This window comes from Camelus ferus, chromosome 23, assembly GCF_009834535.1.
Source record: "Camelus ferus isolate YT-003-E chromosome 23, BCGSAC_Cfer_1.0, whole genome shotgun sequence".
In the NCBI taxonomy this organism is placed as follows: domain Eukaryota; kingdom Metazoa; phylum Chordata; class Mammalia; order Artiodactyla; family Camelidae; genus Camelus; species Camelus ferus.
Window position 1 is genome coordinate 28,014,938 of NC_045718.1, and position 27,254 is coordinate 28,042,191.

General features: G+C 41.9%; 1 protein-coding gene across 5 annotated transcripts in view; it reads left to right on the forward strand.

The window, feature by feature from the left end:
- The window catches only part of KIF26B (kinesin family member 26B), a 428,353-nt gene that overhangs the window by 359,433 nt on the left and 41,666 nt on the right, over positions 1-27,254 (forward strand). For all 5 annotated transcript variants that reach the window (XM_032466561.1, XM_032466562.1, XM_032466563.1 and 2 more), the window contains 2 exons: positions 375-558; positions 12,741-12,900. In XM_032466561.1, coding sequence (XP_032322452.1) covers positions 375-558; positions 12,741-12,900 — 344 coding nt within the window. The remainder of the gene's footprint in view (positions 1-374; positions 559-12,740; positions 12,901-27,254) is intronic.

The following is a 27,254-nucleotide window of genomic DNA, read 5'->3' on the forward strand; positions in this document are numbered from 1 at the left end:
TCAAGATGTGGTCACAACCCTCATGTTTTCCTGGGTACAGGATTGCCCTGGGTGTTGGTTTGCTGGCCTCTGCAGAGGTCAGGGTGGGATACCGGCTCCCACCGATCTCTCAGATACAACCATTTGCTTTTCACACCTGCTACTTACAGATTCTAATTAAATTGTAAAATGAGTAAAAGTATATTTCATCCAATAAGTGTGCACAGTACTAATTTTCAGATGGGAATCAGTGAAGCTGAGAAGTGCATGTGGGTATGGGCCCTGGTTGCAGAGGGACCGACAGCCTTCGAGAACGCAGGATGGACACGAGTGGCACGAGTGGCTGGCGAGCCCTCCCCTGCCTGCAGCGTCAGCTCTCCCCTTGTGTCTTCCAGCTGCAGAACCAGAGCGAGCTGCGGGCGCCCACCGCTGAGAAGGCTGCCTTCTTCCTGGATGCTGCCATCGCCTCGCGGCGGGGCAACCAGCAGGACTGCGACGAGGACGACCACCGCAACTCGCACATGCTCTTCACCCTGCACATCTACCAGTACCGCATGGAGAAGAGCGGGAAGGGGGGAAGTAAGTCAGCTCTCGGCCCTCATGCCTCCTCCCCCTCTGCCCTCCAGTAGGGAGCAGCCGCACCTCAGGGGCAACCACGACCTTTTAAGATGTCTCACCAGCGTGGAGTTCACTGATGTATAATTCCAGATAATTGTGTAGTCTGGGCTGAAGTTGACTTGTGAACATCCGAGGGAGAAGGCCTTGCTTAGAAAAGATAATTTACACATACAACTGCCATGGGAACGTGGGAGAACAAATTTCCAAAGGAAAACAGACGCTTCATAGTATTTTTTTGTTCAAAAACCTTAGAGAGGCTCATCGGGAAAGACGAACATGGATGCACCAAAGCCCCCTGGCGATGTGATTAATCAGTAGCTTGAATCCACTCTCTGGACCTGAAAAAACAGAATCATGGTATTTAAGTAGTCTAAAAGTCAGGCTTTTGAAAAACTACCCAGATTCTGGCTGCCTCCCTGTGTCAGGTAATGCCCAGCAGTGATGTTTCTGTGTAAAAACCTAGGCCCAGGCCGGGCTGTGGGAGCGAGCTGCCCTGCCCAGCTCAGTGGTGATAAGAGTCTGTCCCTTCTTGGCTATTCTCCAGGCCGGCGCTGACCTTGGAGCAGTGCCCTCACCTGGGTCTGCCAAGTAGTGTGTGCGCTACGCTCAGTAGTTGAGTGCAGCCCTCAGCTGAGTGTCTCAGGTGGGCTTCTGGACCCTGGACAAAGTAGCCCGTTGACCTCACTGGGCTTTCGAAGGCAAGTGTGGGCCACAGGGCTGGGCTGGCCGGGCAACAGCTTCTGTAGTCTATGTCCACTTGTTACTGAAGGCAAATTCGTGTGCCCACCGCACCATGAGGCCAAACAAACTGAAACATTGGAGTTCGGAGCAGAGAAAGATATATTGCAGGGCAGAGCAAGGAAGACAGAGTGGCTCATGCCCCCAAGAAACCCCGAACTCCTCGAAGGGTTTCTGCAAAGCACACTTAAAGGCCAGGTAAGGGAGGTGGGTTGCAGGGTACCGATCAGCTTGTGCACGATTCTCTGATTGCTTGATGTTGAGGTCACAGGGCAGTCAACACTGTCGACCCCTAGGTGCCAGAGGTCTGGGGGCTACTTGCTCTCGATCATCAAGTAGTTAATTTCTTCCCTTTGGTGGTGTTTTTAGCACCTGAAAAACTCAGGTATATACATGAGATACTATTATCAAAGAGGAGCTGCAGCAGAGGATATGGGGGAGGGGTCTGACCCTGGAAGGACCCACAGGGTCTTACTGCTACAAGGCTTTCAAAACACAGGCCCTGGCCACAGGCGCTCTCTAAACGATGAGTCAAGGACATTGGGTGCCAGAAAAATAAACAAAGGCCCTGAGTTAGGAGACTAACCCTGCTGCCTAGAAATTGTGAAACTAATTGACTCGTTGGAGGCAACCAACTACCCTAATGCCAGACGGAGCCTGGAATTAAGACATGCCACTGGGATCTGTGGGTGGGCTCCCTGATTTGGCCCCAAGTCTCCTTCTTGCCCAAAGACTTGGAAACAAGTTCCCTGGAGAGAGCTCTTGGGGGCTTCTGTTGCCTCAAGGGGAAGCTCTCCCCGCCCCATCTCAGTGCCTTTGTTGGCCCAGTCTTTGTTATTATTCCTACTCCTCAGTCACTGTGGTTTAGTTCAGGCTTATGAGGTTTAATTTAAATTTGGTAAAACTTACCCTTTTTATGGGTTGTTAAATGATTTTAGGCAAATCTATTCAGTCGTGTAACCACCACCACTATCAAGACTTAGAGCAAAGCCATCACACGTAAAGATCCCCCTTGCCCTAGTCGTCAGCCTTCTCTCCAGCCACTGACAACCATGATCTAATTTTTGTCCTTATAGTCTTGCCTGCATCCAGAACATCATATAAATGGAATCGTGTGGTCCATGTATGGCCCTTTTTGTGTCTGACTTCTTTCATTTAACATAATGCACTTGAGTTGCTCTGTGTATCTGTCATTCACTTATTTCCCTTGCTGCCTGCTCCTTTAGTTTTGACTGGGCTTAGAGGTGAGCTGCTACCCATACCCCCAGGACTGAGATCTCACCATACATCCTCTCAGGGGCCGGAGTTCCACTACTCCAGGCTCTGACCTGCAGCCTTGGCTGCCTGCCCAGACTGCTGCCCGGCAATCAAGAGGTACTGGCCCTCACTTGCACCCAGGGAGACGTACCATCAGCAGATCAGATCCTTCTTGACAACCAGTGATGGTGATAAGGGTCTGACTGGGGATGAGCAAATATTTTGAACAGGAGTCTCTCAGGGGAGATTGATTCTCACTGAAGGGCTCACATCATGTACAGCACTTCCGTTCAGAAGTCCTTGCTTAAAGAAGGAAACAGGGGATTAGGATAGGGATGAAAAGATCCAGACCTTTGAAATTCCTAACAGAATTTTAGCCACAGTTCTCCTAACCATTTGGGAGCTGGCTTTAAATCCTGCCCTCACTATCTTTTTCTGGGTTATGTCTTAGCAGCATGTATGTGGGAGTCTGAAAAACCTTTATTTTATTCTTTTAAGCTGCCTGTAATAATCGTAATCAAAGCATGCAGTGGATTCATGTACTTTCAGCAAAAGATCCGACTCTGGAGCCGAATGGCTTCCAAATGGTTCTGAGTGGAAGAACTCAGGAGGTAGGATAGTCTCCTCCCTCTAGGTTCCAAACCATGCCAAAAACAAGCTTTGTGTTTAGTTTTTCACTTTCATGGTTCTGCTCTCAATTTGGAATCTAAAAGTAGGTAGGAACCTTGAAAACAAACAGTTAATTAACACCAGAAACTAACACACTATTATAAATCAACTCTACTTCAATTAAAAACATAAAAAATGAATTTTAAAAAACAGTTAATTAAATGATTTCATTTGTAAGAACTTAAGGTTTAGCTTCCACGAAAGCATAGGCTAGGATATTACCTAAAGCCCGCAATCCATCCAGGTCAGCACTGAACAAATCCTGGGCATTTATTAAACATTTAACATCAAATTTGTCTTCTTCCTATTTATAAGTTGTGAAAGTGAATTGCTTTTAAATAATAGATTCAGATTAAAAGAAAAGGCAAATACTATTAATGGCTTCCAAAACCTCGTTAGGTACTTTCTCATGTATCTGTAGATAAGAAAGGGCAGGAGTCCAGGCTGATGTGGGGGTGAGCCCCAAAGGGTCTGGGTCATCACCTGACAGCCACAGCACACAGCTTCCTGCGAGAAAGGAAATCCAGGCCAGGATGCACACAGCCTCCTAGCCCATGACTTGCTTGATTTCAGTGAATTTATATCTGTTTAAAATATGATGAGGAGATTTGGAGTGTTGTTTAAAAGGGAAATTTTGTTTACTTATATATAAGTAATAATCCCCGTGGACCTGGCAGCCAGAACTCAATTAAGGATAAGTTTATTAATTAGTCACCCTGCAGGGAAGCAGAGCAGAGCAAGCTGCTGCTAACTGGCCATTAGAAGCTGAGATGATGGATTCAAAGAGGGCTCTGCTTCAAGAACTAAACACACTGTCCATGTATATATGGGCACCTGAGTCTTATACACAGATATGCATTTTACACACACAGAGACACACAAATGCACATATAAGTAGACAGATGAAAATGTTTTCAACATGTCCAGTGCAGATAGAAAGGAAAATTCTATGTTGATGTATCACTGTTTTACAGATAGCACTAGGTAAAGCTTAAACTATTTCCTGGTTTAAAAATTTCTGGAGCATTAGCAGGGCTAATTCTTCACCCATTGTGGAGTCTTCCCCTGCTTTGCTAATAAGCTAAATCAGTAAAGGCTTGAGACTCCTCCTGGGAATTCCAGCATCGAGGAAGACTTAAACCATAATAATCAGGAACTGCTTCTCGTAAAGATGGGTGAATTAGGAGTCCAAAGCAAGATGGTACTAGTGACACTTCAGCAGTAATACGTTCATTGATACAGAATTTTACAAGTCCTATTGATGAAGGTGTTTTTTAAAAGCATCACTTCGATGAGTAATGTAAGCTTGCAAGCAACTACTGCCCAGGTTTAAGAGTGACACTAGGCCTCTGATTTGTTCATTCACTTTATTGCCTCCAGGAGAAGCCTAGAGGCCAAGTGCAGGCTGGGCTGGCTGTGTGTGCAAACGGGCATCCATCTGTGCGTGGACACATGAACCAGTGTGCGAGGACGTGGGCCTTCAGCTGCACCTGTGCTCAACTGTTTACAATCTGATCAGCCTCTTCTCTTAATCTTGCTTTTCTTTTGACCACCAGCCACTCCTTCTCATGTGTCTTGGGATGGCTGGGGTCAGCTGATGCCCTCTCCAGGGCTGTGTAGTCCATAGGGCTCTAGAGATCCCTTTTGGGTGGTGGATGGGGGATCTAGGAAAGAACATTGCTTCTAAATGAGGCAGAACTTGGCCTCTGCTGTCCCTCCAGTATACAGCAAAGTCGGTTTTCCATTGTCTAAAATGTGACTCCCATTCTGAGTAATGCAGGTATAATTATAGGTATTTTATAATATTATTCTTCAGCACAGTCTAAACTGTGCCTTTTGTTCTCTGTGTTCTGTTTTACTACATGTACATTATGCATTTTATTCCATTACATCAAATGGACTATTAGAGTCTGAAAGTCCAAATTGGTCCCTGTCTTTGCCCTTTAATCTGCAGTGTGTGTGAAATATCTGAGTTTCTCCTGTCTATATAATTAGGTTGCAAAACAGAAGACATTTTGCTTTAAAAATAACTGTTTCCCTTGCACACTGCCATGGCCTGATCTTGCATGATACAAAATGGGATAAAAGAGAAGCAACATATTATGTCTTTCCTTTTAAGGATTTTTACTGGGGATAGTGGGAGGTAAACAAAATAGAACATCCTGAATGTGGAAAGTTTTTTTTCCTTAGGTATACCAGAGTCACTGGAGAGTCTGAACAGAAATTCTGTGCTTTCTGTAAACCTTCATCACCTTTTTTCTTAGTACTAGATGTGGAAGTTTAGGGTGAGATGGAGCAGAGACAGGTGAGGGTTAGGACGGTGGTTCCCGGATGTTTTCCTTGCTCCCCTGCATCAACACTGTCCTGTGGGCTCTGCTAGCACCCAGACACTGCCCACATGCTCCTTGCACACCCACTAGGACCCAGACACACCTTCATCCCACCTCCTGCATCTGTCTTCCCAGCCAACCCCTTTTCCACCTTGCCCCAGGTGACCTGGCTTCCACAGCGGCTCTGGGAAGTCACGATTTCTACTTCGCTGTTTTCCTTCCATGAGGAGTAGGAGAAGGCAGAGGGAAGAGTAGCTGCCCTAGAGCAGCAGGTCTGCTGGTGTGAGCTGGGCCACGCTGGCAGGTAGGGATCCAGAGGCCTGAGGAGCAGGAGGCTGCTGCTGCCTGGGAAGTTCAAGGAGGAGAGGGAGATAATCCAGGAGCCGGGGTGATGTGCTGAGGGCCACACACCCCTGGGACAGGGGATCCTGGAACAAAAATGCAGCTCGTAGCTCCTGCTGTCTACCGAACTGGTGTAGGAAGAAGAGCCCAAGTCTTGAAGGCTTGATTCCTCGTAGCTCTGCCACTGACAGCATCATCTTGGGCAAGTTTCCTTTATCTTTTTTTTAAAAATAGCTTTAATGAGATACACTGCAGGTAGCAATAATCTGCACATACTTAAAGTATATAATTTGATAATTTTGTCATATGTATATACCCATGAAGCCATCACCACAATCAAGATAATGAACATATCCATCACCTCCGAATATGTCCTTGAGACCCTGTGAAATCGCTCATCTAGCTCCACTCTCTTCCCCTTCCCCTTCCCAGGCAACCACTAATCAGCTTCAGTTCCTATACATTAGCTTGCATTTCCTAGAATTTTACATAAATGGAATTCTAGCATACAGTCTGTACTATTTTGAGTAGCTTTTTTTCACTTAGCATAATTATTTTGAGATTTACTTTGTTGCATGTATTAATAGTTCATTAATTTTTATTTCTTAATAGTAGTCCACTGTTTGGATGTACCATAGTTTGCCTATCTATCTGTGCTGATGGACATGTGTTTTATTTCCAGTTTGGAGCTTTTACAAATAAAAGTACTATGAACATTCATGTACAAATCTTTATATGGACATACATATTTCCTTTTCTCTGGGGTAAATACATAGAAGAATTGGAATAGCTGGTCTATAGATGTATTTATAATTTTTTAGGAAACTGCCAAAGTGATTTTTAAGAAACTGCCAAAGTGATTGAACCATTTTGTATTCCCACCAACAGTACGTGAGCATTCCAGTTCCTACACATCCTCACCAACACTTAGTAAGGTCAGTCTTTTCCATTTTAGCCTTCTGTATAATAGATATGTAGTACTATCTCAACTGTGGTTTTAATTTGCATTTCATTAATGACCAATGATGTCATCTTTTCATGTTCTTGTCTGATATTCATACATCTTTGGTGAAGTGTATTTTGTACTTTTAAAATAGTTTTTTGTCTTATAATTAAGTTTTGAGAGTTCTTTATATATTCTGGTTATGAGTCCTTCATCAGATTTATGATTTGCAAATATTTAATCCCAGTCTGGGGCTTATCTTTTCATTCTCTTAACAGTGTATTTTGAAAACTAAAAATATTCAGTTTTAATGAAGTCCAGTTTATGTGTTCTTTTATGAATTATGCTTTTAGTATCATATCTAAGAAATTTTTGCCTAACCCAAGATAAAAAATGTTTTATATTATGCTTTTTTCTTGAAGTTTTATAATTTTATATTTTACATATAGGTCTTTGATCCATTTTTAGTTAATTTTTGTATATTGGGCAATGTATGCATTACAGTTTTTTAATGTGGATATACCATTTGTTGTAAAAACTACCCTATCTATACTAAATTACCTTCTCAACTTTGTCAAAAATTATTTGTCCATATTTATGTGGGTTTATTTCTGGACTTTCTATTCTACTCCATTGATCTGTTTGTTTATCTTTACACCAGTACCACACTGTCTTGATTATGGTGGCTATATATAAGTCTTAAAATAAGATACTGTTGGCCTTCCAATTCAGTGCTTAGTTTTAAAAGTTGTTTTGGCTATTGTTGCTCCTTTACATTTCCTTATAAATTCTAGAGTCAGCTTCTAAATTTATTTTGTAGAATCATTTTCTAACAAAAAAGTCTGCTGGAATTTAGATTGGGATTGCATTAAATCTATAGCTCAATTAGGAGAGAATTAACTTCTTGACAATATTGAGTCTTCCAACCCTTGAACACAATGTATCTCTCTATTTTTTCAATTCTTTATTAATTTTCTCTGAATGTTTTGTAGTTTACAGTGTATGTATCTCTTTTGTCAGATTTATCCCAAGTATTTAATATTTTTGATGCTATTGCAAATGGTATTTTAATATTTCAGTTTCCAGTTGTTTATTACTGCCATATATAAATTGATCTCTAGCTATTAATCTAGTATCTAACAACCTTGTTAAACTCAATTATTAGTTCTAGTTGCTTTTTTGTGGATTCCATTAGATTTTCTACATAATCATGTAATCTGCAAAAAAATGACAGTTTGATTTCTTTCCAATCTGGGTATCTTTTATTTCTTTTTCTTGCATTTTTGGAATGATCAGAGGGAACATCCTTGTCTAGTTCCAATCTTGGAAGACATTTAGTCTCTTACTGTTAGGAATGTGTTAGCTGTAGGTTTTTCCTAGACACCTTTTTCTTTTTTTAATAAAACTGAGGCTATCACTTTCAGCTTATATTTTGCTGAACATTTTTATCAGCAATGGATTTTAGAGTTTGTTAAATGCTTTGTCTGTGTCTACTGAGAGAATCACATAGTTTTTCTTTTTAGTTTGTTAATACGGTGAATTATATTCATAGATTAATTTTTTGTTAACCAACCTTGCATTCCTGGGCTAAATCCCAGTTATTCATGGTATAAAATCCTTTTTGTATGTTTCTGGATACCATTTTCTAATATGTTTCTCTAATATTTTGTTTAGGAATTTTGATTCAATGTTCATGAAGAATATTGGTCTTCAATTTTTTTTCTCATAATACCTTTATCTGTTTTTGGTATCAGGGTAATCCTGGCTTCATAGAACTAACTGGGAATTATTCTGTCCTATTTAATTTTCAGGGAGAATTTGCATAGAATTGATATTTCTTCCTTGAATGTTTGGTAGAATTCACCAGTGCAGCCAACTGGACCTGGAGCTTTCCCTATGGAAAAGTTGTTAGCTACAGATTCTATTTCTTTAAAGGATATAGAGCTATTCACATTATCTATTACTTCTTGAATGAGTTTTGGTACTTTATATCTTTCAAGAAATTTGTTCACTCTTTCAAGTTTTCTAATTTACCAATGTAATGTTTCTTTATTGTCCTTTTTATAGTTGTAGAAACTGCAGTTTGTCCACCTCTTTTGTTCCAGACATTGATAATTTGTGTCTTCTCTCTTTCTTTGCTGATCAGTCATGCTAGAAGTTTATCAATCTTGTGGATCTTGAAGAACCAGCTTTTGGTTTCACTGGTTTTTCTCTATTGTTTTTTTTAAATTTTCCATTTCATTAATTTCTGCTTTTATATTAATTATTTCCTTTCTGCTATTTAGTCTTCAATTTTCTCATCTTTTTCTAATTTATTAAGGTGGAAGCTGAGGTAAAATTGACTTGAGACCTCTGTTATTTTCTGATATAGGAATTTAATGATATAAATTTCCCCCTAAGTACTTCTTTAGGGGCATCTCACTAATTTGGATATGTTATGTTTTCATTTTCAATCACTTAAAAACACTTTCTAATTTCCATTTTGATTTCTTCTTTGACCCTAAGTTAGTTGGTTCTGTGTTGTTGAGTTTCAAAATATTTAGGGATTTTCCAGATATCTTTCTGGATTGACTTCTAATTTAATTCTAGTGTGTCAGAGAGTGTACTTTGAGTGATGTGAATCCTTTAAAATTTATTTAGACTTGTTTCCTGTACCAGAATATAGTCTATCTTGGTAAATGTTTTGTGTGCTTTTCAAAAAAATGTGTATTCCACTGTTGCTGGATTGAGGGTTCAAATGTCAAGTAGAATGAGTTGGTTGATAGTATTGTTCAAATCCTCTGTATCCTTACTGGTTTTCTGTCTACTTGTTTTATTAATTATTGAGAAGGGTGTATTTGAAATCTCCACCTATAAACATGGACTTCCCTGTTTATTCTTGCAGTTTTATCAGATTCTACTTACATATTTTTAACTTCTGTTAATATGTGCATACAAACTTTTGATTGTTGTGACCTCTTAATGAATTGTGCCCTTTATCATTATAAAATGTCCCTCTTTTCCTCCAGTAATATTTGTTGCCCCAAGTGTCTTTTGTTTGTTATTGGCATAGCCACCCCAGCTTTCTTGTGACTACTGTTTGCACGTTATGTAGCCTTTTCCACACTTACATTTTCAACCTATTATCTCTTCATATCTGAAGTGCATTTCTCATAGGTAGCATACAGGAGTCTTGCTTTTTTATTGAATCTGACAGTTTCTACCTTTTAATAAAAGTATTCAGACTACACATATTCAATGTGGTTATTCACATGGTGTGGTCCAAAGTGCTATTTTTTCTGTATGTTTTCTATTCAATCCATCTCTTCTTTGTTCTCCTTCTCATTTTATTTGCTTTCTTTTGAATTTACTGAACATTTGAAATGATTCCACTTTATATCCTTTGCTAGCTTTTTAACTGTAATTCTTTGTTATTTAGTGCTTGCTTTAGGATTTATATTATACATCTTTAAGTTGTCACAGTCTACTTTTAAGTGATATTATACCACTTCATGTCTAGAATAAGAAGCTTACAATAGATTACTTTCATTTCTCCGATCCTAACCTTTGCTCTATTGTTGTCAAACATTTTAATTTTGCATATGTTATAACCCACACATTACATTGTTGTTACTTTTGCTTTAACAGTCAATTAGCTTTTAAAGAGATTTAGATAAGAGAGGGAAACCATGTATTTATTCACATAGTTGTCATTTCTAAAGCTCTTTATTCTCTTATGTATATCCTTTGTGGGTCTGCTTCAGGTAAATTCTTTCAGCTTTTTTAAGTCTGAGAAAGTCTTTATTTTTCTTTTGTCTGAGAATGATACTCTGGTTGGGCGTGTAACTCTAGGTTGGCAGTTTTCAGTACTTTTAAAATGTTGCTTTATTGACTTCTCACATGTATTATTTCCAAGAAATCTGCTGTCATTTTTATCTGTGTTCCTCTACAGGTAACATAGTTTTTTCCTCTGGCTGTTTTCAAGGTTTTTCTCATCATCACTGGTTTTGAACAGTTTGATTATTATATGCCTTAGTGTAATTTTCTTCATGTTTCTTGTGCTTGGGGATCATGGAGCTTCTTGGATTTGTGGGTTTATTGTTTTCATTAAATTTGGGAAAGTATTGACATTTATTTCTTAAGATATTTTATCTGTACCACCCTCTGTGTCTTCCACTTTGGGGACTCCAATTACACACATATTAGGACACTTGAAGTTGTCCTAAAGCTCTTTTTTCTATCTACTTTTTGTTTGTTTGTTTCTTTTAAAAGTTCCTGTCTGTCCTTCATTTTGGGCCACTTCTTTGCTATGTCTTGAAATTAATCAATCTTTCCTTCTGCAGTGTCTAATTTGCTATTAATCCCACCCAGTGTATTTTTCATCTCACAAAAGGCAGTTTTTATCCCTAAAGATTCAATGTATATCTTTTAAAAATATATTCCATGTCTCTAACTTTTTGAACATTGGAAATACCGTCATAACTGTTTTATATCCTTTCTGTCAATTTTAGTATCTGTGTCTGTTCTGGGTTAGTTGCAATTATCTCTTCATTATGGGTCTCATTTTCTTGCTTCTGTGCATGCCTCATTATTTTTGATTGGGTGCTAGATGTTTCTATATATTTTCCCCACATTCTTAAGCGTTGATTTGGGATGCAGTTATTTGGGAACAGTTTGATATTTTCCGGTCCTTGGAGATTTGTTAATGTGGGGCCCCGGCAGTTCTCAGTCTAGGGCTAAGTGTTCCCAACTACTGAAGTCAGACCCTCTGGGTACTCTACCCAATGCCCTGTGAATCTTGAGGTTTTCCAGTCTGGCTGTTGTGAGTGCTGTGTACTGTTACTTCTCATCTTTTCAGGTGGTTAATTCTCCAGCCTTGGGTGGTTTCCTCACATGTCTGTGCTGATCAATGCTGGGTTGAATGCTTGAAGTGACCTGCTGCAAATCTCCAGAGTTCTCCCTTCTCCAGTACTCTGTCCTGTTGCTACCGTGGTCTCCTTGGACTCACAGGTCTATCTTCTCAATTTAGAGAGTCCACCAGGCTCCCTCTGAGTTCCCTTTCTCTGAGCCATGGCCTGAAGGCTCTCTCAAGGCAGTAAGCAGGGAAACAGGTAGTGCTCACCTCATGTATTCCCCACCTCTCAGGGATTGCTGTCTTTTGCTGTTTGATGTCTAGTGTCTTGCAAAAGTTGTTTTATACATTTTGTTTGTTTTGGGGTTGTCTCAGGTAAGAGGAATAATCTGGTCCCTGTTACTTCATCTAGGCCAGAAGCGGAAGTACTCATGAGCAAGTTCATGGTTTTACCATGAGAATTGAATGAGACTGATGTCTGTACAGCACCTGGCCCTTGGCAGATTCTCAGCAAATATTTGGGTCTTCCCTGTCTCTGCAACTACTTCTTCATGATTTTACCTGATTTATCAACCAGATTCCTAGCTGAGCTTAAGGTCATGGTCTTGTGACAGTCAACCAAAGTAGACAGTCACCCATGGGCTAGTCATACTTTAACTTGATCAGTTTCAGAATTCTGCTACACCAAGGACATGTGGTTGCAAAGCTTATCCTCCTTTTATTAGACATTTACCTTCTGTGTGAAATCTTATCCAATTCAATCTATAGGAATTATTCATAGTATGAGTATTTATAGTATGAATTTCAGAAGATTTTAGAAGGTCAGTGATGTGAGGTGGGCAGAATTTAAGAGGATCATGTTATTTGTTACCCTTGCATGATTTTGTGGGGGTTTCCTACCAAGTCATGAACTTCAATCTTTTACTTCCTGTTTTTTCCCCCTCAGATTCCCCAAGGATGTATGTGAAGGACAGATGAGTTTTTGCAGAAACTTAACCATTTTTTCCTTCTCTTGTCTTCTCTCCTGTGATAGTGTCTGGAGGCCGCAGCCGCCTGCACCTCATTGATCTTGGCAGCTGTGTGAAAGCTCTTAGCAAAAATCGGGAAGGAGGCTCAGGGCTGTGCCTCTCGCTGTCCGCTCTGGGCAACGTCATCCTGGCTCTCGTCAACGGCAGCAAACACATCCCATACAAGTAAGTGACTCTTCTACTCGAAGAATGGGATAAGGTGAGTATGGTGCCAGGGCTGGGTGTGGGACTCTCGGTCCAGTGACATGTGTGGAGAGTTGTGCAAAGATGGACAGTCTGGACCACGTTGTTCAGTGCCAGAAACCAGCCTTCACTAACAGTTATGTAATGCCTGATCTTCTAAATTCAAAAGCTATGGAAATGCTTAAATTTACTCCAATCCCACCATTGGGCGGCTCAAGGAGGAAATCATAAGAATTTATCTCTGTTGCGGTCTCTAATCATAATTGCCATTGGTGGCTTATTGTCACCATTGTACAGATGCTTTCTAGTGATGAGAGCAAGGAACAGAAGATTGAGTTACCCTTCCCTTAAGGGTAGGGCTGCCAGCTTTAACCAATAAAACTGTAAGATACCCAGTTAAACTTGAATTTCAGAAAAACAGCATATATTTTTGGTATAAGTATGCCCCAATGTTGCATGAGCTATATGGGCATCCTGTATTTTATCTGGTAACCCTATTTAGGAGAACTTATAAAGCATGGGGAATTACCACCACCATCCCATGCAAATGTTTATTCCACTTCCAAGATCCTTTCTCTCTTTCTGTTACGGCTCCAACAAGAAGAAATTAGAACTTCTCCTATGTCTGGAATAGCCAAAGACTTGACATATCACCCATGCCCATGAATGACATAGCCCTAGAGCCACCCTTCACCAGCATCATCCCAACCCAACTTTGCCACCGGATCATGTGGTGATGGGGTGATGGGTACTCTCCTGTTTGGCCTCCTGCCAAGGTCCAGCTGCTCCTCTCACTAGGCATCTGAACCTCCACGTCTCATAAACTAAGGGATATAGCTATATATCTTACCTACATCACAAGGATATAAAGCTCAGAATGATATGAGTGTGCAAATTTTTCATAAAATGTGTAACACTATAGCCAATAACCAATAATCATAATCTGGTTGAGTCTGTCCTCACTTATTTAAATGGAAATAACACCTACCTTACAGAGCTTCTGTGAGAATTAAGCAAATATACAGTACATGGAGTCACTTTTTTAAATCTGTAAAATCCTACAAAATGTAAGTTTTCTGTAGAAGGGAAAAGGTAAGTCAGGCAGTTTGTCCTACAACAGTTGAAATTCAGGACATGTCCCTGAGTTCTCCTTTCCCTCTGTCATAAGTTGATGCCAATATTGTGATTTTTTTCTCCACCAGGAAGCCCATTGCTAGACTGGCTTTAGGAGCTTAAACAAAGATTATAATCCTGTCTGTCTTAATTCTTGACATTTGAAATCCTAGTTGGATAAACTCAGAAATGTCCTTTCCAGCCCTTGTGAAGGTTCTTTTCTATGAGAAAAAATTCAAGTTAAAAATTCATGAAGTTTCATTCAGTATCACTTCAGCAGTTGAATAAAGTCAGCTTGTGATTGCGAAAAGGAAAGAAGGAAGGAAGGAAGGAAGGGGAAGGGGAAGGGGAGGGAAGGAGGGAAGGAAAGAAGAAAGGAGAGAGAGGGAGGGAAAAAAGAAAAGTCTGGAGAAGTACTGTCAGGGTTGGAGACCTTAGAAAGGAAGGAAGGAGATATTGGCCCTCTGGCCTCCCTGTCCATGAAAAGAGAAACATGTCTATTAATGTGATCATAGATCATAATGTAGATGAAAGTCAAAACACTACCTTATGAGGTCACTGATGGTATATCTTACTTATATATCTCTCCCGTTGTTTCTGTAGAGTGATACGCTTTTATGATTTCAATAAATATTTGTTGAAATGATGGTGGGAGGGCTAAATAACTGTAAGCATATGAAATTACTTTTACTTTAGATAAAGTAACTTCCTTTTGGTTAAGAGTTGGGTTTTATTATAAACATATAGGGAAACATTAAGAATTGTTTGTATTAATAGCTCTTGTTAAATTCAACATATCTAACATCAGCTGGCCACGATGACCAGCCACCTGCCCCCTTGGGAGGGCTGACGAAATGCGAAACCTCCACTCACTGTTCTCTGGGGACATCTGTCTGCTTCAGTTCCCTTCTCTCTCTTCTGGCTCTGAGGGAGCAATGATTAAAGGATTTTTGTGTCTGAAATCGGCACAGACTTAACCTCAATGTGGTGCCTACTCATGACACAGGCATCGTGTTGTCCCTGACCATCAGGATCCTCCTGGGGTCTTGGTACCAGGAAATATGGTGGCCTGGCCATACAGCCGGCTCTGTCCTGCCCAGAACACTCGTTTGCCAAAGCCCTTGTACAGCCAGGTCTGTCATCCCTCAGTCATTCATACCCATCATTCTGCACATGCTTTCAAAGGCCCTTGCTGTAGTATTGTTTCAGGTTCTCAGCCACCACATGTATTCAGTATTTGGTTCTGCAAATACATTTGCAAAGTGATTAATCAACTAGAAACTATCCTATTTCGAGGTACAGAAAGATAAGGCAGAGATTTCCTGAAGTTCCCCAGCCAGTTGGTGGCAGGATCAAACCACACCTCTTTTCACAGCTTGGAGACCTTGGCGGTTCGTTTCTAATCCACTCCCCCAACCTCATCAAGCTCTGTAATATATTAGCTGCCTTTGCTCTGCACAGCATGAGGGCTTCAGCACAGCAGGGTGGCCCAGATTTCTTTTATCAATTCAGTCAGTGCTCCAAAGCTGCATCACACAGCATTTTGTTAGCATACTAAACACCTTCCGCGTGTCAAGCCTTGTCTTTGCGATAGGTTCCTGAGACAGGGGAGGTTTCCTGCCCTTACAGTTTCCTTTTATTCCTGTTCACTTACAGGAAAAAACGGAAAACCAAGCTTCACATTCGTTACCCTCCCCCACCCCCCCAAAACATGAAAAACCCTCTCCATTTGTCACCCTGGACAACTCTGTGCTTCGAACCGGCATTGCTTGCTTTTGCTTCTGGGAAATTAACTGGAATGTGCACAGAGGGGATATAGCCTTTCCACGTCGCTCTCCATCATTGTGCCAGACTCTCTGTCACGTGACCAAGTCCAAAGTGAGTTTGGATTCATGACCCATCCCAGGCACTCCCACAGGCTCCCTAGGTGTGCCCTGAGTGCTTTTGACTTTGCAGTGATACTGCTTTTGTAGATGACAGATGCAGGCACAGAACGGGGTCCCAGCCTCAGCCATGACACAGCACAGGCTTGCTGGCCAATCCAGGAACCATAAATCAGTCCTAAATGGTGACACCATTCAGAAAAGCAAGCGGGGACAGCAGGGAGACCACCAAGGGCTTGAAGCCCCTACTCAGTTCTGCACTGAAAGCCTCACAAATTACTCCCTAACTTTGGGGAACCTCATGTCGAGGGGGAATCTATTGTAGTCCGAAGCATTTTGACAGTGCATTTGCCAGTTTCCTTCCATCGCTCATTACAGCTGTTGGCTTTTCCTCCCCAATTCTTGGGCCCCAAGTTAGTCGGAGCCTTCCCATTCGATAGATGAGAAAAAATAGGCAGAGCCATTGAAGTGAATTCTCATGCCAAAATCAGTGTTACAGGCACAGACCACTGGAACTGGCCCCCAGAGGAGCCACCACAAGGATCTGTCCGTGCGAACTGAGTTTCAGCTGAAGTGCTGTTACATCCCAGCTGGTCTGCAGGACTGCAGTCTTTCCAGAGACCTGGAAATGCTAACAACCACCCAGTTCTCTCAAAATAGAATTTTTGGTCCCTTTTAGATGTCTGATCAGGGGGTGCATACCCTTCACATAGTGATACATTAACCCTGAAGCCCTTTCGCTCATTTATGACTTACTCCATTTGGAGACATAATTACGTTAATAGGTCAAATGGTCCATTTGATTATTTGCCACCAAGACACTGTACCCTGTTTCCAAACGACAGGTATTTTATAATGTCCTGACTTCCACTGAACAAGAGGTCATGGAAAGAGGGTCATTCTTTGACCCTCTCGGGCTGCATTGTCTGAGATGTTCTTCCCAAGTCACCTTGAAGTGCAGCTCTGCGTTAACAGTCCCACAGTGGGAGTGGTGCTCAGTGACTTTCTTTTATGGGTTTGGTCTGGGGTTCAGACCAAGACCTAATCCTCGTGTGTCAAATCCATCACTGACACGCTCTGGGCTCAGGCAGCTGCCTTCATCCTGCCCTCCTTCCCTCGGTGGTAAATCTACCAGGAGAAGCGGGTGGCGTCTGAGGCAGTCTGTTGTCACAAGCTTCAAGCACCACCACGGGGGCCACTTCTAGATGTGATAAGGACGCCCATCATCAGGGTCTGGAATGGGAGCACTTCTAAGGCGCTGGTGAAGGGTCAGGAACCAAGGTCCTGTTTAAGACAGTAGCAGCAGCAGAGCACAGCACTTCATTCAAAGGAGCATAGAAACTCCAATTCCAGTTGGTGACTTGTGGAGAAATGACATTTTATAAATAGAAGCAGATTTTTCAAAATGTTACTACCTCTGACCTGTGAGGGAGTGTCATGCTGGAACCTGCAGGCAGTACCCACGATGGCAGCCTAAGATTCCTAAGGCCTTTACAGGACCTGCATCTCTGAAGCATGAGGACATTCCTCGCCCTTGCTTTGAGAAATATTTTCTCCCAATAGCCATTTAGATACTGGGTTTGTCTCCACTTTCCCAGAACTGGAAACCCACTCAATGTCTGGGAAGCTAGAGAAACGAGCTCATGACTGGTATCAGCTACAATGCTCCGTCCCCTGACTCACATAGGTGATGAGAGTTGTGTTCCTCTGGACTCAAAGGCATGTTATTTACAACGTGAAGTTCAATAAATATTTTCCAGAAAAAATACAAAGGAATATCAATTCCCCAGATTTACTTAAGCTAGCGTGTGATGGAGAGTGGGGTGGGTCTGTATGAGAATCTTTGTGTGTGTATGTGAAATGTGACGGAGACACACCTGTGTGCATATTTAGCAACCTTTAAATGTGCATTAATGCTGGATTATCTCCTCCTGATTTACAGGGAGAACATCAATTTAAAACTATTTGCACAAACTCCAGATACCAGTTTACAGCGTTCCCTGTTTAGAAATAAAATAACCTAAGTCTCAGGTTGCCAAGCAACTGTAGCAATGATAATTCTTGGTGTTGCTGCTTCAAAAATATCCATTTTTATACATTTTAATGACTGTTAGGATGCAGAGAAAGTGAGTTCAGAAGTCTCTTTTGTATGGGATTTTAGCAGTCTTATTTTCCTACCTCCACCTGCTTCCCTGGCCAGTGGTATGTTTACATTTAATTATGGAAATTTCCAGAGATTAATATTATTTTCTTAAGAGATGAGGCATCAGCTTGCAGTAAATGAACTCAGCCAGGTTTATTACAAAATTGTGCGGGTTGCTCGGGGAGAACTGAGGCTGTCTGGGAATCAGTTGGGGTCACGAGCCCAGGGTTCCAGCATTGATTCTTCCACCACTGATTTGACACAGAAACTGCACATCATCCTTTCTGTTCTGAGGAGGACCACTTTCTGCCCCCTCACAGCCTCACTGAATTGGGAGCAGATTGTTCGACCCCCGACTCAGTCACCATCTCTTGGCAGCAAAGCCATGGCAAATATTTTTCTTTGTCCACAATGGCTAGTCCCTCTCAGATAATGTGCCATCAGTTGGAGGACTGAAGTAGAAATCAGGAGGTTTTTTTCATTTCCTTTTTAGTTTTTCAAGAGGTTTTCTTCCTTTATGTTTAATTTCTGAGAGTACTAATCACGCTCTTCTCTCCACATCCTGAACCAGCTGGCAAACAGATACAAGAGTATGATTGGGAATTAAAATTGTCCATCTGCTTAATCTTAGCAGAGTGGAAGGAGGTCTCCTCCTGTCCCCCAACAAGCATGACTCCAGGACTCAGGAATGGGCAGAATTGGGTCAGCAGAGCAGTCCCTTCCCAGACAGGTGCATGGCTCAACTGGAGAAAGGTCTGTGACCTGCAGGGAGACAGCCAGACCCGCAGACTGACAGACAAGATTGGGCTCTAGGTGCCCAGGGCCATGTTTACCAGCATCACCAGTCAGACTGTTTTCCTCCCGTGGGAAGAAGTAAATAAAAAGTGCAGGAAGAGGAGTGGGAACTTTATTCTTGATCTTTCCAAGGGGATAGAGGTTCCTAATTTATGGATTTGCTTGGTCACAGGGTGAAGGAGAAAACTGTTTCTAGTGCTTGTTTTCTGGGTTTCCAGCTGCATTCCGGTGGTTAGCATGTGCGTGCATGAGTGCTGGGTGAGGGCTGTTCCGCTGTGAGGGTGTGATGGCAACAGCTCACAGTCAGTGTTCCCTTCCTGTGCATCAGGAGCAGCTCTAGCTGCTTCCCAGGTGTTTCATTCTGCCAACAGGCATAGGGACTGCTCTGACCGTACTTGTGTTTCAGGTGGGGGAACGGAGACAGAGGAGTAGGTGACTTGTCCGTGCTTACACGGCTGGTAGATGACACAGCTGCTCCACTGCTTCCTAACACAGGGTCCGGAAGGCTGTAGTGCTCCATCCATCTTTGCTGAAATAACAAATGAGGTCAGACAATGGATCAAACGTATCTGCAGAGCTTACACATGTGCAGTAGGTTGTAAAGCAGAGTGTAAGTCTGCAGCGTGGGACCAGCTGTGGCCAGTGGTCTGTTCAGGTTTGGTCTCCTGGCCTCACCGTTTCTCGGACAGCGGAGCTGGACTGACTGCTGAATATTCATGGCAATGACACAGTAAAATCGGGAAGATGGGGAGATTCCTGTCCCCTTCAGAACCTAAGCCACTTGCCAGGGCTGAATCAGAAATACCAAGTGGAAATGTTGACATTAATGAGACAGTCCCAGTCCCATATTCTGGGCACCACCAGCAGGGGCTCTCAGCAAATCTCATCTATTTCACAAGTCTTCTCTTTCTTAATTTCTGTAATTGTTCTCATGTAAAAGCCTGAAAGCTCGTGTGGCCATCCACCTACCCCACTAATGGGAAAGGCCCCCAGGTGCTCTGATGCTCTCTTGGGCTCCGGGACCTCCTCCCTGGCTGGGTGGCTCCAGCAGGAGGAGTGTGACCCTTTCCCACACTAGAGATTGTACCCGGGGCCAGCTTCCCCACCGATAACACAGCTGGCAGCCCTCCTCCCCTTGGCGGCAGTTTGTAGTAGGTGCGTGGAGGCGTTCCCCAGTGAACGGATTCCTGTCATAACAGGAGAGGTTATCACCCGGTCTGGGTCTTGAAGTTCTACTGAGCATAAGAAAGGTAAGGAAGGGAGAGGCAAGAGGTGAGGATGACGGCAGGGCTGGCAGGGCGGAGATAAAGAGCTTCCTCCAGCATCTGGCTAATAATAGATGCTCTGGGGACCTCCACAGTTGGAATTTGTGAAGTTTCTCCAGGCTGGGCTCCCAGAGAAGTGTGTGAAGTCAGATGTCTGGGGTTTCTAAAAGAGATGATGATGACACGGGCATGGGGAGGTGATGCTGAGCAGGGACCAAGGAAACGCGGGTCCTCGTGCCAGGCCCCCTGCTCACCTCCGAACATGCTTCCTGAGCTTTTCATTCTCCACCAGCGAAATCAGAATAACTATCCTCACTTCTTGTCTACGTAGGGAATGTGGCAGGTGCTGCTGAGACAATGCCTGTGACAGCCCCTTAAAGAAACATGCTTCAAAGGCAAAAATATGATTGTTTTCATGTATTTTGAAATGTTATAACCCAGACCGATGGGGCACTATCATATCTTTTTATCTGTTACTTGATTTTAAAAGTACGCCTCTCTTTTGGCCAAGTGGATTGAAATTACCTTTGGTTACAATGGACGCTTCATGAATTTTTCAGTGAGAGTATGTGTGCCTGATGTAGCGGGTCACTGCCAGATACAGACATTTAATTTAAGAGAATCCAACCCTAAGTACTCTGCACAAAGAGAGGAGGAACAGATTCCTCAGGAGGGGAAGGACTCCACCCCCCACCTCCTCAATAAGACCACCAGGCCTGAGAGTGAGCGGAGGTTGGAGGGTGAGCAGAGGTTGCTGTGTATGGGGTAGCCCACCGACTACTGCCATTCAAATATTAAAAGATACAACTTTTCCATATAATATGGCCTTTAAATATTCAGCCAAAGTATTCCAACTTTGAGTGTTGTGAGAGTTGTGTTCCAACCCTGAAGTAAAACCTGACTGCGTTGGATTTTGTGAGAGAAGGATTTTTCTTCCAAAGAGATTCCTAAGACTGGCCCTGATGATATAAATTTCACCTTCACTTTCGATCCCAAGTGATCCATAAACTTTAACTCCATTATTCTTAGAGCACAGTGCTGCTCTGATCAGCAAGGTCAATTCCAGCCCAAAGGACCTGGCTTAGGAGTTTAAGTGTTTGATTTTTGTTATAAGTCTGATGGAGGCTACCAAACATAGACAAAATAATTTGAGAGTTACACGGGAGAGAATCTGTAAGTTCTTTTATCCATTTAGTAATTCATTCACTATTGATTCAAAAATACTTATTGGGTCCCAACATTATGCAAGGCACTGGGGACATAACAAAATAAATAAGACAGATGATCTCCACTCTTGGACAATTTATAATATATTGGAGATACAGATGTAAACAGCCAAGTACATACCTGGTTAATAAGTGAACAGCCAGTGCTTAACCCTCACTGTGGAAAGAAGGACCTTCCTCTCCAGCCTAAGGCTGAGGGAATCAGAAATACTGCAGGAAAGGCTGCCTGGGCAGAGGTGGTGATCCTGAAGCTCTCTCCTCATCTGCTCCCACTCTTTCTCCATTCTCACTCATCTGTGTTTTCCAAAGTTTCCCACAGTCCGTCCTCAAATGCCTGAGCCATTCACAACTGTTCTGTCGTTCACGGGATGATATAGACGTTGCCTGACACAGATCATGATAAACTACTGGGCCAAATGCAAGACTCCAAATACACAGCTAATTGTTATCTTTAATGATAACTAATCATCATATCACAAGTCATGTTGCTGCCAGAAGTAAACAGCCAAAGGGGGAGGGCTCTAGGTTAGTTTGGGGCCAATGCGCAGAGAGCCCAAGACGCCCTTGGATACGCACAGAGCTCTGTGATTACTCAAGGATAGCTTGATTTAGGCACAATTAAGCATTAGAAGGGATGGAGCATACAAATGAGTTGGGGCTTAATTCATTTAAAAACTGTCTTGAACATTAATAGAGCTTCAATCAGAGTATCCAACCATAAATTCTCACCTGTTTCACAACTAGTTCAGGCTCAATTGAGCATTAATAGATTTTTTTGTCCATGCAAATGAGGTGATAATTCATTTCATGTGTAATTGAACACTTTTCAAATAATTATATTCATGGAGCAGTTAAGTTGTACCGAATTGTCTAATGTACCTAGTAATTTTTAAACTAAAACAGAGCTGAATTTTATTTTGATCTAATAAGAGAGAACTGAAGAAATGGAGATGGTTATGGTACCTTTGTTGCTGCTTTGAAGAATAGGAGACTTTAAGAGACTTTATAATATTTCTTTGGAGCAAAAACCACAATTGCTATTTATTTTTGTTGGTCCTTACCATTCTTTATTTATCTTGCTCCCTACCGGTGAAATCAGTAAAAATGTTGGGGGGGTTCCAGGTTTGGATGAAAGGAGGTGGCCCCAGTTTATTATAAGCCTGCATTTCCTAGTTTGGGGCCCCAACATGTCAATTTCACTGAGGGCTAAATAGGTCTGCCCTAAAAGTGCTGTGTGAGCTCTTTCCTCCAAACCACTTATCTTATTTCTCCCATGAACCTTGCCATCCCAGAGCATGAAATCCCATGGTGAGGACTAGTTGCAGTGGTCGTTGTATTGAGAGGATCTTTATGTAGTTCCCAGAACAAAGTCCAGGGAAGACCCTAAGGGTACATGACCTGCCCACTGTTTCCTTCTGAGGATTCTTTCTGGTGAAGGGGGAGACAGGTTTATTCTCATCCGCCCTCCACACCGCTGCCAGAATGTGCTTTTAAAATGCAATTCTAATGTCATCCCCTTCTTTAAATCCCTCAATGGCTTCTTGTTGGCTACAGGGTAGAGTTCAAACTCTGTTATGGCCTACAAAGCTCTTCATAATTTGGGCCACACCCACCTTTCTGATCACAGAAACTGTGTACAGTGTCCTGAAACCACCCCCAGGCCCTCTCCCTCTCAGGCCCCCATGCTTTGTAGATGCTGTTTCTTCTGCTTACAGTGGCCTTGCCATCCATCCATTCGTTCAGTGAATAGTTACCGAGAACTTGCTGTATATCAGGACTGACCTGGATATCCTTCTCTGTTTAGTGAGTTTCTGCTTATTTCTCTTACATGTTTTAATTGTGAAATGTGTCACATATACAGATGTAGAAACACATCTGCCCAGTGTATAAAATAAGGAGTCAAATACCCGTGTGCCCCCGACCCAGGTTAAGAAGTAGAACGTGTCAGTGCCTCGAGAGGCCCCAGTGTGCTCTTCTGTGATTGCACTGCCCTCCCACTTTCCCCGAGGTGGCCATTGTGCTGAATTTTGTGTTTACAATCCCTTTACTTGCCTTACAATTTTACCACCTATATTTGTGTCCCTAAAAACTCTATTGTTTAGTTTTGTGTGTTTGTGAACTTTACAGACATGGAATCATACTCTCCCTGGCCCTTCTTCTGTAACTTACTTTTTTCAATCGATACTTCATTTTTGGCATCCACATTGATGTGTAGGGCTATAGTTTATTAATTTCTGGGGGAATAGCTCAGTGATAGAGTGCATGCCTAGCGTGCATGAGGTCCTGGGTTCAATCTCCAGTACCTCCATTAAATAAATAAATAAACCTAATCCCTCTCCCAGGAAAAAACACTGTGATTTCTATAGATTATTAATTTTCATTGATGTATGATTTTTCCATTGTGGGAAGATATCACAGAGTGTTTATTTTTCTGTTGATGGATTTCTAAGTGATTTTTTTAAAAGTAATTGTCAACTTTTGTCTAACCCATTTCTGCATCTAATGAGATCACGTGTCTTTCCTCCTCTAATTCTTTAATATGGTCAATTACATAAATCAATTTTCTAGTATTAAAAATTCTTGCATTCCTTCCTGCATATTCTTCAAGGCTTATCTTGAATATTATCTCCCCTTTGAAGCCTTCTCTGATCTCCTTTCCTCCCTCCCAATTCTTTGCTCCAGAAGAGCTGTTTCCCTCCTCTAACCCCTGTGGCATTCTGGAGGTATTTCATTGTAGGCATTGATGTCGTATTTTAATTATTTGTTTACATGCTTATCTCTCCTATCACATGAGCTCATCGAGATAATGACAGAATCTTTTTCTTGAGGTTCCTAATTATTTTTGAACTAATTTGAATTAAACCAACCTGATCTAAACCCTACCTCTTAAAAGTAGCAGATATGAGTCAGACATCCACCTTCAACTTTAGATGGCTTGCCTGCCTACCTGGAGGATACTTTGAACCCCCAGACTTGCATTGTGGCCATCAGAGCCCCATTCTCAACTAGTACCATGTGCACCTTTTTGTAGTAACGTCAGCTGTTTAGGACGTGGAGAAGCACCGAAGGTATAGCCCTACTTTCTGAATCAGATATATAGTAAAAATATATTCACCCTACTAGGTTATTCTGACAATTCATCAAGCATCTACGATGTGTGAAGTGTTGTTCTAAGCATTAGGGCTGATACATGGAGCTTACAAACCACTTGGACAGAAGAAACCAGTACACAGATTAGGGTGCAAGGCATAATAAAGCACTTAAAAGTCACATTATAAAGTACATTCAAGGAAGAGGTAAGAAGTTCCAATGAGTTGTCTGTGAATATGTGTTCTCTGGCACATAATAAATGCTAGACATGGATATAGATTCTAATTTACTACTACAACTCTCCAAAGTCTAGAATTTGGCAGAAGCAAATATGTCTTAGAGTTCATCCAAGAGGTTTAGTTACTCAAACTCCACCTTTATAATAATCATTTGTTGCATGGCTTTGAAGTTGGTGCCCTAAGGATCTAAGTAGAAGGAAGTCCAGGAATGCATTAGAGCCCTAAGGAAAGGCTGCCGTTGTGACTAGTTAATGTCCCCAGGTTTGGGAACAGTAGCCCATCTTTTGACAATAGTATAGAGTTTAAGCATCTGGAAGACCATATACCCTGTTGCCAAGAAGGACAGTTAGGCTATGTGTGCCTGAGGCTTCGTCAGCTCTTTTGATTAACTTTTTGCAATAAGGGAGACCATAGTCTCTGCTATGTAAAGCCCAGGAAATGCCTGCAGGCCCTTCCAACTTCTGCTTAATCCAACCTCCACCCACTCTATGGAAATGGGCAACTCCACAGCCCAGATCTCTCCCCACAGTGGCCTCCTTAACAATCAAATTCTGAAAAAGCAAGCTTCCTTGCTTGATTTCTTACTGGAATAATGAAAGCCATCTCAGCCCCTGCTTGACAGTTTCCTTCAGGAAAGGAGAATAGCCACTTTTCAAAACCATACAGTTTGACCTTTCCAAAAGCCAAAGGCTTTTCCTCACCAAAGTCATTCATTTGAGCCTATAATTTGTAAATGAAAAGAACCAAGTAACAATTATTCCTCTAAAAGCTTTTTGGATGGAGTTGGAATTGTCCTTTGGCATTAAGTTTTCTGTTCAAGACCCAATTAAGGACCCACTTCACATGGTATTGTGCAGAAACAGTAAGAGTGGCGAAGCTTCCGCTTTTGGAGTATTTGCTAGGTGCAAGCCCAGCCTGCACAATACAGGTATTCTCTCTTCATCATCACACCTGCCCTAGAGGTAGGCGCCATTATTTTTCCCATTTTATAGATGAAGATGCTGAGACACAGAAAAGAAGCAAATTGTCCACCATCACGTGTGTAATAACTCTAAACTAGGATTGGAACTCACACTACAGAACCTGGCCTTTCAGTCCCCTTGTGATGTGTGTGTGGTGACAGCACACAGAATTTTTGTTATTTTTAACTCATTTCATCTTCATGACAACCCCATGGGACCAGTACTACAAATCAACCAGAGGAGGTTTACTCAGAAATTTTCTTTGTCCCAGCAGCCTGGAGCATGCAGAAGCAGGTAACAGAAATCTCTGTAGCCACATCTGCCTAAGCACCGTTAGTGGAGATGGTAAGGGAAAAAATTAAAAACAAGCAGCGTTTGAAGCCTGTGCCTCACCACCACCTCTCCACTCAATGCTGCTGCCTCTTCCTCTCAATGAGGGCCATCCTCTTGGTTGTACCTCGGTTAAGAGCTCTCCAGTGCCCTAGGCCTCATTTAACTCCATACCTACATCAAAATTGATCTATTCTGTGGGCCCTCCCTTCGCACCCTCCTCGGGGGTAAGATAATGTGCTCTCTTAGGTCAAATTAGAATGGTAATATCTAATAATGGTCTAACAATCAGTGAGCATCCGTTTCTTCTCTTCCCAACCTTACCAATACTTGTGCTATCCAGTTTTAAAAATTTTTGGCCATCTGGTATATCATTATCATTTTAATTTGCATCTTCCTGATTGCTAGTAAGGCTGAGTATCTTCTCATATTTGTTAGTTATTACTTCCTTTATGTGTAGCTCATGTTCATATACTTGGCCTGTTTTTCTGTAGAGTTGTTTATCTTTTTGTTTATCGATTCATAGGGATTCTTTGTGAACTCTGGATTCTACTATTTTGCAAGGAGTTTCTCCTGGTACCATTTATTGAACCCCTGCTGATCTGCAGTGCTCCTGTGGTCATATAACAAGTGTCCAAGTACATATGGGTCTGTCTCTGGGCTCTCTGTCCCGTGCTGATACAAAAGTGTCTTAATTATTTGGGCTTTTGTAATTTTCTTTATAGTATGTTTGTTTTCCATTGTGTTAATTTCTGCTCTTTACTTTTTCCTTCCTTTTACTTTATTTTGGTTTATTTGGCTATTCTTTATCTCCCATCTTAAGATGGCTACTTAGGTTAACAATTTTCACTTTTCTTATTCTGTACTGTAAGCACTTAATTCTATACATTACCCACTAAGTACTGCTCTGTCTTTATCCTCAAGGTTTGACAATGGCGATTGTTTTCATTAGTTCAAACTGTTTTCTATTTCTCATTATAATTGCTTTTCTGATCTGTGGGATATTTAGAATTGTTTATGAATTTCCACATTTAAGTTATTTAGAATCAGTTTGTTCCTTCTGAGACTTGACTTTGAGCTTTCCTGGGGCAGGCACAGAGCACCTAGGGCTCATTTGACCACTAGTCGAGGATTCTAACCTTCTTCTTCTTCTTGGCCCCTTTGAGTACTCTGTCCAATGCTCTGTGTATCAGCGGGTCTTTCTGCTCTACCTGCTTGAACCCAAATTATTCCCAACCCCATGGGACGGGACACTCTCTCTCTCCCTCTCTCTCTTCCTCTCTCTCCAAC